The sequence below is a fragment of the Hemitrygon akajei genome, chromosome 6 (genome assembly GCF_048418815.1).
Source record: "Hemitrygon akajei chromosome 6, sHemAka1.3, whole genome shotgun sequence".
Taxonomy (NCBI): Eukaryota; Metazoa; Chordata; class Chondrichthyes; order Myliobatiformes; family Dasyatidae; genus Hemitrygon; species Hemitrygon akajei.
In genome coordinates, this window is record NC_133129.1 from 168,681,438 (window position 1) to 168,693,794 (window position 12,357).

Genomic DNA, 12,357 nt, shown 5'->3' on the forward strand with positions numbered 1-12,357 from the left:
GCCCCTTGTATTAGCCATTTCCACCCTTGGAAAAAGTTTCTGGCTGTTCACTTATCATCTTGTACACCTCTGTCAAGTCACTTCTCATCCTTCTTCACTCCAAGGAGGTAAGCCCTAACCTATCTAACCTAATCCAGGCAGCATCCCAGTAAATTTCCTCTGGATCCTCTCTAAAGCTTCCACCTCCTTCCTATAACGAGGTGACCAGAACTGAACACAATATTCCAAGTGTTTTCCAGTAGAAATAATTTTCAGCTTAATTCTCAGAAGTGGTTTTAATAACAGCAAAAAAATGACTTGTATCAGGTTCCCAATGAATACCCATGGGCCACATGAGACTGCGTGGAGGGTCCAACTGAGGAAAGGTCCTGAGTGGATTTGCAGAATCATCAATATTCACAGAACGGGAGAAGTGAAAGACAAAGAAAAGGTCACACAGGGAACTGAGAGAGTATGGTAGAGGGATGGGTGGGCAGGTGAAAGGGCAGGTGGGGGATGGTGAGGCAGCTGATAATTGTATTTCAAGTTACATGAGAGAGGCTTGCAGGCAGCCGACGAACCTAGAAAAGTTGTGCAAAATATTTGGGAACCTCTGGATCTTTTCTATGAGTAGAGAACTAACATGCCAATGATAATAAATCTGATTCTGATACAACCAAAAGATAAAGTCAGCTTCAAGAATCTGTTGCAAATGTGGGAAGGAGAGCATGCAGACTGCAGGGGCAAAGCCAAAGACGTCCTGAGTTAATGGCCAAATTTGCAACAATAGTAGTGTAACATCATGAATTGCTACATCCCTTTGAAGTTCTGCAAATCCTGACTTCAATTTTCATTGGAGAAGGTTTCAATAATCCTACCTGGACAATCTGCAGCAAAATAATGGAAAGTCCCAGCAATACAAAAGGAAAACTGAACTCTAAAGTTATCCCCTGACAAGTAATAATAGAGACACAGTGTTGGAAACAGGACAGATCATTTTTAAAAAAAGCTGAACTCATTGTGTTTTTGAAATCTGTGAAATATGATAGAAATATCCACAATTTATTTCAGAAACATCCCATGACTATTTAAAAAACATAATGAGGGAAGCAGTATTCTAGAATAATTTAGCTTGGAGCTGGGAGGGTTATGGAGCAAGTCTGGCAGTAGCTGTTAGCTGAAACTGTACTACATTCTGTTTAGATACAAACCTTGGTTGATTCACAGGTAGTGTTTAACCTCCAGAAGTCACATTTATCACAAAGAGGACACATGATTATCCTTCCTCCAATCTCTGCATCACAGATTTCATCACTGTGGGGAAATGGAGATTTCTGATGAGTAAAATTTGAGATGTAAAATATGTTTAAATTTTAGAAATAAAAAAGGATACATTTAATTTTTAATGGTCAGCATGCAAGGTTGACAAGTTTAGAGCTTGTGTTTTTGGTACCCATATGGATAACTGATAATAGACCTACTCTCATTAAGTACAGAGGGTGAGAGACCTGTTGGAGAACTGATCATCATCTTTGCTTGCTCCTGGTTAAAATTCCTGGAAAGCTTCTGAAAAAATGTCAACTGCACACAGCAATGAAAGCAGGCAATGTGGTGGGTTTTATTATTCATTCTGGCCTTTAATTTCTATTGCTCTTGTGCTGTTATACTGGTGGCAATTGTTAAGAGCATTATTACAAACACCCACCAATAGAAAGCACACGAACACAACAGGTAAGATCATGGCAAGGGTTTGGGGTGAACTCGTGCATTCATGTCCAAATTCAGGCACGGGAAAGCAAGCAGTGCCAGAAGAACAGGGCCCTCTATGTCGCATAAGGTTGTAGAGGCTGCCAAGCCATCACAGGCACAAGCCTGCCCACCATCGAGGACATCTTTAAATGGCGGCACTTCAAGAATGTGGCATCCATCATAAAGGGCCTTCACCACCTGGGATATGCTTTCTTTTCATTTCTACCATCAGGATCCTGTAGGCACACACTCAACATTTTAGGAACAGCCTCTTCCTTTCCGCCATCAGATTTCTGAATAGTCCATGAACACTATCTTACTACTTCTTTTTTGCTCTATTTATTTACATTTTTTACTCTATTTTCTTTATGTCTTGCACTCTACTGCTACAAAACCACAAACGTCATGATATTTAACACATCTTTTTAAAGATGGGTCCAAATTTCTTGGCGTGGCAATGTAGCCATTAGCACAATGCTTCACTTCACCAGCTGTAAGATCGGGGTCCATTTCCCAGTGCTCTCTGTAAAGAGTTTGTATTTTTTTTTTACAATACATCCTCCCCTGGCAGTGTGGATTTCATCTGGGTGCACTGGCTAGTGAGTTGTGGCCACGTTTTCTTGGGACACTTGGCTGGCTGCTCAGCACAATCTTTGCCAATTTGACATGACGCCAAACAACACATTTCACTGTATGTTTCGTTGTACATGTGACAGGTAAAGGCAATTTTTAAAATCTCGAATACCATAAACTTAGCTTTTCTACATATAGCTGAGTGAAGTGAAGCTGACATGTGTCTTCAGCAAAAGTGTCAGCATACCCCAGCACCAATCAGAGGCAGTAATGACTTACAGCTCCACAATCCCTTATCCGAAATTCTGAAATCCGAAAAGCTCTGAAAACCAAAGTCTTTTACGTGGAGTGTGGAGCGCGTCATAACAAGGCCTGTTTGGTGTGCCGACAGCTGACGTCACTCAGGCCGCCAGACGTCAGTTATGGCTCAGCGCTCGTACTGGTTACACGTGCATTTGCTGTTCGCTGATATTTTGTGTTCACTGTTGACTTGTGTTTAATTCACTGTGAAAATATCAAGAAGAGCTGCAGATACCCCTATGGGTAACGATGAGAAAAAGAGAAGGAAGCATCTATCATTATCAATAACGCAGAAAGTGGAGCTACTGCAGAAGCTTGATCGTGGTGTGTCTGTGCGGCGTCTTACTGAAGAATATGGTGCCAGAACTACCACTGTATATGATTTAAAGAAACAGAAAGACAAGTTACTGAAGTTTTATAGTGATGATGGCATAGTGAACACAGGTGAAAAAAATCCCCATAGACGATGGTGAAAATGTGTGATCAGTTAATTGCTGGCCTTGAACAACGTGCATTTATCAGTGCGCAAGAGATTATGGCAGTTTATTCAGTTAAAGAGAGATTGCTTAGACATGTTAATGAGACAGATGACACTTGAAGAAGTCTTTAAAAACGCTGTCTGTCATAGTGCTGCTTCATAGCTTGAGAATCCTGTTCCTGGCCCATCAGGTACCTAAAGAGTATTTAAGCTTTGTTTGCCAGACGTAATACAACTTAACTAGAGGTACGTGTATGTATTTAGCTTAGCTTGAACCTGTATATGTCCTGGAGTATTCACATTCTACATTTATTCCAGTAAGTCATTTACCATGTGTTTGATTTGGTTCATTTGAAGCTGTATATTTTTATGTTTTATTGAATGTTTTTGTTGGAAATAAAATATACCAGTGTAATTATGGTCTATAATGATCCCACTATTTCATTTATCAGTATATTACTCTATAAATAAACTGTAATAGTATTTGTAAAAGAGCACGGATCGGGAAAACCCGGAAGTTCTCTCTCCAGCACTCGTTGTTTGAGCATGTACAGACTTTTTTTCTTGTCATTACAGGTTTCTCCTGCTATCTGAAGGTAGAGCATTCCTATGAAACCGTTTGTAAGCCAAAATGTCATAAACCGAAGAAGCAATTACCATTAATTTATATGGGAAAAATTTTTCAGCATTCCCAGACCCAAAAAATAACCTACCAAATCATACCAAATAACACATAAAACCTAAAATAACACTAACATATAGTAAAAGCAGGAATGATATGATAAGTATACAGCCTATATGAAGTAGAAACATTGAATGCACGGTTTAGTTTCACTTATCAAAATCGGGAAGACAGTGAGCCAAAAATCAATTTGCAGAAAAACAAACTGGCATGTACACGCATGTGAACGTACATGCCTACGCACGTACACGCTAATGTAGGTCTTTCGTAACAGCGAGCTGTCGTAAAGCGAACGTTCGAAAAACGGGGGCCATCTGTATTCCCTAAACAATACAGTATAACAACTATTTACATAACATATCCATTGTATTAGGTATTATAAGTAATCTAGAGATGATTTAAAGTATACAGGAAGATGTGTGTAGGTCCGGAGCTCCCCCAGGTCCTAAAGTCCACCTGCACTGAGCCAGGATAATTATCAATATAATTATCAATTTTCTGAAATCTGAAAAATTCTGAATTCTGAAATGCAACCGGCCCCAAGGAGTTCAGATAAGGGATTGTGCACCTGTACTGCGGACTGGAAGAGTGGTGAGGAAAGTTCATGTTCCTTATGTTACAGGTGCAAAAGTATCAGCCATATTTTCATGCTGACAGCCTGAAGTTCACGTGAATGCTTACCTCCATATATTTCGATCCTTGGTGATGCAGCCATACAGAAAGCAGATGAAGCCAACAGCGCCCGCAATTCCCAACATTTCTGTATAAAAACCAAGCCAGGCAAAATATATTCCAATCTTCTCTCCGTAGTATTTTCTGGAAGAGGGAACCAAAGTATTCAATCTCAATCTTTTCCCTTGGCAGAATGATCAGAGGGATGCCCAAGCCCCTCTCCTGTTATTCCGGCAGACAAACTAGAGTGGATAAGAGCCTGCGGACTCACACCACCAGGTTCAGGAACAGTTATTACCCCCTCAGCCATCAGGCTCTTGAACCAAAAGGGAAAACTTTACTCAACTTCACTTGCCCCATCATTGAAATGTTCCCACAACCTATGGACTCACTTTCAAGGACTCTTCATCTCATCTTCTCAATTATTGCTTGTATTATTTATTATTATTCTTTCTTTCATTTTGGATTTGCACATTTTGTTGTCTTTTGCACACTGGTTGAATACCCAAGTTGGTGTGGTCTTTCATTGATTCTGTTATGGTTATTTAATAATAATAGGCATCCATTAGTCTCCTGAGACCATGGATTTGCACCTTGGAAGGTTTCCAGAGGGCAGGTCTGGGCAAGGTTGTATGGAAGACTGGCAGTTGCCCGCACTGTAAGTCTCCCCTCTCCACGCCACCGATGTTGTCCAAGGGAAGGGCACTAGGGCCGATACAGCTTGGCACCAGTGTCGTCGCAGAGCAATCAAGCAGATTAAGGACATAACACGCTGCCTCAGCTGAGGCTCGAACTAGTAACCTTTAGATCACTAGACCAACTCCTTAATCACCTGGCCACGCGCCAACTGTGGTTATTACTCTATGGATTTATTGAGTATGCCTGCATGGAAATGAATCTCAGGGTTCTATTTGGTGATGTACATGTACTTTGATGGTTCCTTAAGGTTGATACAGCCGGTGGTGTTAATGTGGATAAGCTCCACTAACTATTAAATGTTGCCACTGGCATGTACTTCAAATAGCTTCTGATAACCAAGTCCACCTCCTGGCTTTCACACGTGGCTTAGCTTCAAAGCCTGGCGGAACTGGTTCTACTGACCTTAATGTCACGTTAAAACTGGTTACTACAGGCAGATCGGGCTCATCAGCTGTGATTGGCAGCTCAATGAGAAGGAAAACTCTGATCTCAAACCTTAGCTGCCTTGAGGCTCTACCTACCCATGGGGAAACCATTGGGAGTAAACCCTAAGAGAAAAATCCAAAGATAAGAGTCTCTAAGGATGAGTTCAAAATTGACTGGCAAATCCTGTAACACTGCTGGTGTCAAAATGTATCAGTCTCTGCCATTCCTTTGGGTTCATCAAGTGTGTGGAGAGGGGGAGCATGTCACATGGGGAAGAGCTTGATCTCCATATTGTACTGCCCTCGCTTTGCGTATCTAGACAGCTAGGACTCAACATCCATGGTCGAATCTGACCAACAGAGGCCTCAGAAATATGCTCTTTGATAATAAAATTACTTCGAATTTTTTGAACTTTAAGATGTTATATCGTATTGCCAAAAGACAATCAGTGCTATATATTCCCACAGATCTGCTTTCCAAATAATCAGGCTATGGTACCTGCTATAAATATACATTTGGAGAAAAGCAAAACAAGTTTTTTGGGTTAGTGTTAATCAGGTGAATTACTTTAACCTATACAAGAGATGCCCTGATGTCGGTTATAATCTCACGTTGGACCAAGGTGAGTAGAAATATTGACATGAAAACTATGTCTTGGAAATACTCAGCAGATTATGCAGGATTAGAAAAAGTGAAAACTTAGCATTTCAGTTTGAGGACCCTTCTTCAGAACTTGAAAAGAGTGAAGGAACACAGAAATTATTTTCCTGATAAAGGAATCACTTGACAGAAGATGACAGGGCCTACATAATGCTATGAAACCAAGAATCAAAAGTTGGTATGAGATTGCATGTGGAATACTATGTGTAGTTCATCTCAGCCCTGAATATACTGAGTGACAGATTATTGTGTATACAAAGGAAGGATATCATTAAAAGCTGGAGAGGATGCACAAACAATTCAGGAGGATGTTGCCAGAACTTAAGGGCCTAAATTAAGAGGAGAGACTGAATAGGCTCAGGCCATTTCCCCTATGGTGAAGGAGGCTGAATGGCAAACTGACAGAGGCATAGAAGAGCATAGATAATGATGGTGGTCCAGAGAGTCCAAACCTAGAGGGATTAGGTGAGGGGAGAAGATCAAAATGGGACTAGATAGGCAAGATTTTCCTCCACACAGATTGTGATGGGTATATGGAACAAGCTGCCAATGGAAGTGGTAGAGAGAGGAAAGGGACATGGGCCAAATGCAGGCGAATGGGGCAAGCTCATGAATGAACATTGGTCACCATGGACATGGTGCTGAAGGGCTTGTTTCCATGCTGTAAAACTGTGACTAATATGGGCCAGCTGAAAAACATAATCTTGGATTGTGAAAGGTAATTGCTTTAAATTATTGGTTTAGGTAAAGCCAGTTCATCCTCAAGATCCTGGAGTCTTGCCATCTGGATCAAAAGGTTGATAAACCATTGGAAACAGATGACATATCTGTTCAATCATGAGTGTGGTTCATAAGAGATCAAACATTTAGAATTGATATAGAGAGGAATCTCTTTTGCATGGAGAAATGCTAATCTTTGGAATGTCCTACCTTGATAGGATTACTGAGGTAAATAGACTGTTGACCATCAAGTGGATATAGGGTTTGCCAGCAGAATGGAATTAAGACCCAGTTCAGATATGTAAATTTCTTCAGATACATAAAGTTTAAAAGAGAGACGAGAGTGGATATTGGACCACTAGAAAACAATGCTAGAGAGGTAGTAATGGGGGACAATGAAATAGCGAACTATATAAGTATTTTGCATCAGTCTTCACTGTGGAAGACACTAGCAGTATGGTACAAGTTCAAGGTGTTGAGGTGCATGAAGTATGTGAAGTTACCATAACTAGAGAGACACTGAAAGTTCTGAATGTTGATAAGTAAACACAAAATACACTGCAGGTGCTGTGGTCAAATCAACACGTACAAACAAGCTGGTTGAACTCAGCAGGTCGGGCAGCATCCATTGAAAAAAAATGTTTTTTTTTCCCAACGGATGCTGCCTGACCTGCTGAGTTCATCCAGCTTGTTTGTACGTGCTGAATGTTGATAAGTCACCTGGACCAGATGGTGTACACACCAGAGTTCTGAAAGAGGTGGCTGAAGAGATCATGGAGGGATTAGTAATGATCTTTCAAAAAAATCACTGGATTCTGGAATGGTTCTGGAAGACTGGAAAATTGCAAATGTCACTTCACACTTCAAGAAGAGAGAGAAAACGAACTATAGGCCAGTTAGACTAACCTCAGTGATTGGGAAGGTGTTGAATCAATTATTAGGAAGAGGTCTTAGGGTACTTGGAGCCACTTAATAAAATAGGTCGTAGTCAGTGTGGTTTCCTCAAGGAAAAATTCTGCCTGACAAATCTGTTGGAATTCTTTGAAGAAGCAACAAGCAGGATTGACAAAGGAGAATTGGTTGATGATGTGTACTTGGATTTTCAGAAGGCTTTCGACAAGGTGCCACACATGAGGCTGCTTAACAAGCTATGGTTCTGGCATGGAGAAACTAGTGGCTGATTGGCAGGAGGCAAATAGTGGGAATAAAGTGAGTCTTTTCTGGCAGGCTACCGGTGACTAGTGGTGTTCCACAGGGGTCTGTGTTGGGACCGATTCTTTTCAAGTTCTATGTCAATGATTTGGATGATGGAATTGAACGAGGATAGGTGGAGGTGCAGGTGGTTTTGAGGAAGTAGAAAAGGCTACAGAAGGACTTAGACAGATTAGGAGAATGGACAAAGAAATGGCAGATGGAATGCAGTGTCGGAAATGTATAGCCATGCACTTTGGTAGAAGAAATGAAAGGGTTGACTATTTTCTAAATGGAGAGAAAATATAAAAAACTGAGGTGGAAAGGGAGTTGGGTGTCCTTGTGCAGGATTCCCTACAGGTTAATTTGCAGGCTGAGCCTGTGGTGAGGAAGGCAAATGCAATGTTAGCATTCATTTCAAAAGGACTAGAATATAAAAGCAAAGTTGTAATGTTGAAAATTTATAAAGCAATGGTGAGGCCTCATTTGGAGTATTGAGAGCAGGTTTGTGCCCCTTATCTTAGAAAGGATGTACTGAAGCTGGAGAGGGTTCAAAGGAGGTTCACGAAAATTATTCCAGGATTGAATGGCTTGTCATATGAAGAGCATCTGATAGCTGTGGGCCTGTACTCACTGGAATTCAGAAGAATAAAAAGTGACCTCATTGAAAACTATCAAATGGTGAAAGGCCTTGACAGAGTGGATTTGCAGGGGAAGGTTTCTATGGTGGGAGACTCTAAAAGCTGAGGACAAAGGCTCAGAATAAAAGGGTGTCCTTTTAGAACAGAGATGAGGAAGAATTTCTTTAGCCATAGAGTGGTGACTCTGTGGAATTCTTTGCCACAAGCCAAGTCTTTATATGCATTTAAGGCAGAGGTTGATAGATTCTTGATCAGTCAGAACATGAATGGTTATGCTGAGATGCAGGGGATTGGGGCTGACAGGAAAATTGGATGAGCCATGACAAAATGGGGTGGAGCAGACTCGATGGGCCAAATGGCCTAATTTTGCTCCTATATTTTATGGTCTTATCGCTTTCTCATCAACTAGCAAAGGAGGCTCGAGGGGCCAAAATGATGAGTTTCTTAGGTTAGTCTCCTGATAAACAAAGGGGACCTACAAAACTAAGATTGAAAATGAAGAATTAAGAAATTTTCAATAGGAAGAATATTTAATAACAAAAACAAAAATGCATCAACTCCAAGAACAGGCAAATTAACTTGAGATTTTGGCTCATTCCAACTAGTGTGTGTAGAATGAATGGTTTTTGGATTTGCTGTCTGAATCTGATAAGTAAGAAAATTTACAGTACGGTACAAAAGTCTTAGTTTAAGACCTGCACAGTAGTGTAGTTGTTAGTGTAATGCTATTACTGCACCAGTCTGAGTTCCAATTCCTGCTGCTGCCTGTAAGGAGTTTGCACATTCTTCCTATGATCACGTGGGTTTCTTCCAGGTGGTCCGATTTCCTCCCACTTTCAAAAGGTGTACGGTTAGGTTTAATGAGTTGTGGGTCTGCCACATTGGTGCCGAAAGGCATGGTAACCCTTGCCCAGCACATTCCTCACTGATTGATTTTGACACAAATTGACGTATTTTACTGTATGCTTTGATATTTTGATGTGCATGTGAGAAATAAAGCTAATCTTTATACTGCAAGGTCATGCCAGCCTAATTCCACTGAATCTCACAACAGCTTCTATCAGGTACCACTGCCAAACTGAATGACAGCTTCCGTGGGTTCTAAACAAGGGACTTGTACTTTCTGAAGGGCAAATATCAGGCCAAATTTACATTAATTAGTTTACACAATCCATTTGCCTTTTTCCAGCTAGTTTAAAAAATATAAGTACTTTATTGCATCAAAATTTCTTTGCTATGCTTGGAAGAATTTTTTTTTACTCCAAATTTGACTTCCATTTAACACTTAGTTGGTCCAAATTATGTTGCAATTTGAACTCCAACTAATGCAGTCAGTACTCTAATCAGTGTACTCTTAATTATGACAGGATTCCAAGGTAAACAAGCAATTTGAGGCAGTTTCTTGTTGCTAGAAAATGGACACAATTTAGGTGGGGAGGTCTGAGAAAGGGAAGATAAGATTGAAGACCATCAGGTGATGGCTGGTGCTGCATATATGGGTTTTCCCCACTGGGTGCAAGGCAACACAATCACTCCAGACTCACCTGATGAGGTTAAGAGGCTGCTCCTTGTAGAACTGACCAAAACGAGCCCACTGTTTATATAATGTGAATCGCTCATTCTCACTCTTGGGATCATGGGATTTCTTCCAGTACCTACACTGTAGTATATTCACAATGAACATACGGGAGGAATAGGGAAAATACAGAAAATATTGAAACACTTAGGCAGTATCTGCATAAAGAGAAACAGTCAATATTTCATGTTGAAGACCCTTCATCAGAACATATAGCATTGCATCATTGCACTTAAGTGAAAAGAGGAACATTTCCAGCTGTATCGGGGTTAGTATACCCTGCAATGGTATTGGCTCTGGTTTCTTATTGCATAATCTCCCATGATACTGTGAAAAGCTCATCTTGCAACTGTTTATACACATCAGATCATTACAGTGCACTGAGCTAGAATATGGTAAAACAGTAACAATCCAGAACAAATTGTATTGCCAGTAAATCATAAAGTGCAAGATCATAATGAGGTAGATTGTGATGCTAAGTCCATCTTGTCACACACGAGATAAGAATATAAGAAAAAGGAGTCGGCCATCCGGCCTGTCGAGCCTGCTCCGCCCTTCAATAAGATCATGGCTGATCTGGCCATGGACTCATTTCTACCTACCTGCCTTTTCCCCATAACCCTCAATTCCCCTACCATGCAAAAATCTAACCAACCTCGTCTTAAATATATTTACTCCACTGCTTCCTTGGGCAGAGAATTCCACAGATTCACCACTCGCTGGGAAAAGTAGCTCTGCCTCATCTCCGTCCTAAATCTACTCCCCCGAAGCTTGAGGCTATGTCCCCTAGTTCTAGTTCCTTGATCCAGTCAAGACTCTGATAACAGTGAGACAGAAGCTGCCTTTTTGCTTAGTGGTATGTCCTTTCAGGCTTTTGTATCTTCTGTCCGATGGGAGAGAGAAGAGAGAATTTCGGGGATTGGTGGGGTCTTTAGTTAGGTTGACTGCTCTGAGGAGGCAGTGAAAAATATATACCGAATCCATAGAGGGGAAGCTGCTTCCTGTGATTTGCTGAGCTGTGTCCACAACTCACTACGGTGCTTTTTACAAGTCTCGTGCAGAGCAGCGGCCATACCCAGCCGTTAATCATTCAGGCAGAATGCTTTCTATGCTGCATCAATAAAAATTGGTAAATTCGATGGGGATATGCTGAATTTCTTTAGCCTCCTGAGGAAGTAGAAGCATTGGCGAGCTTTCTTAGTTGTGACATCAACATGGTTGGACCGGTTATTGGTGATATTCAAAGTTTAATATAAGTTTATTATTAAAGTACATATATGTCACCATATACAACTCAAATTAACTTTTTTGTGGGCAATCACAGTAAATACAGGAAACACAATAGAATCAATGAAAGACTGCACCTATCAAGGCAGACAACAACCAAAATGCCAAAAAAATCAACAAACTGGGCAAATATAAAAAGAAAGAGAAAATAATAAATAAATAAACAATAAATATTGCAAATATGAGATGAAGAGTCCTTGAAAGTGTCCAGCTCAGTGGGAACAAGTCAGTAATGGGGTGAGGAAATTGAATGAAGTTATTCCCTCTGATTCAAGGGCCTGATGGTTGAGGGGCAATAATTGTTCCTAAACCTGGTGGTGCAGGTTCTGACGCTCCTGCACCTTTTTCCTGATGGCAGCTGCAAGAAGAGATGGTTTGGATGGTGAGGGTCCTAGATGATGGGTTCTGCTTTCCTGCACCCGCACTCTGTGTAGATGTGGGGAGGGCTTTACCCACGCCGGACAGAGCTATATCCACTACTTTTCTGTCCAAGGGTATTTTCCGTACCAGGCTGTGCTCTCCATGATACATCTATAGAACTTTGTCAAAATTTCAGATGATATGCTGAATTGTTGGAAACTTCTAAGGAAGTAGAGGTGCTGCTGTGCTTTGTTCGTAACAGCACTTAATTGCTGGACCCAGGACCAATTCTCTGAACCGATAACACAAGGAATTTAAAGTTGTGGACTCTTTTCTGGTATTCATACCATGGAACCTGAAGCTC

At 40.9% G+C, this 12,357-nt stretch overlaps 1 protein-coding gene across 6 annotated transcripts in view; it reads right to left on the minus strand.

The window, feature by feature from the left end:
• ano5a (anoctamin 5a) overlaps nt 1–12,357 on the minus strand; it is a 179,110-nt gene that overhangs the window by 44,750 nt on the left and 122,003 nt on the right. For all 6 annotated transcript variants that reach the window (XM_073049738.1, XM_073049735.1, XM_073049737.1 and 3 more), the window contains 3 exons: nt 10,315–10,430; nt 4,443–4,577; nt 1,191–1,293 (listed from right to left, as the gene is read on the minus strand). In XM_073049738.1, coding sequence (XP_072905839.1) covers nt 1,191–1,293; nt 4,443–4,577; nt 10,315–10,430 — 354 coding nt within the window. The remainder of the gene's footprint in view (nt 1–1,190; nt 1,294–4,442; nt 4,578–10,314; nt 10,431–12,357) is intronic.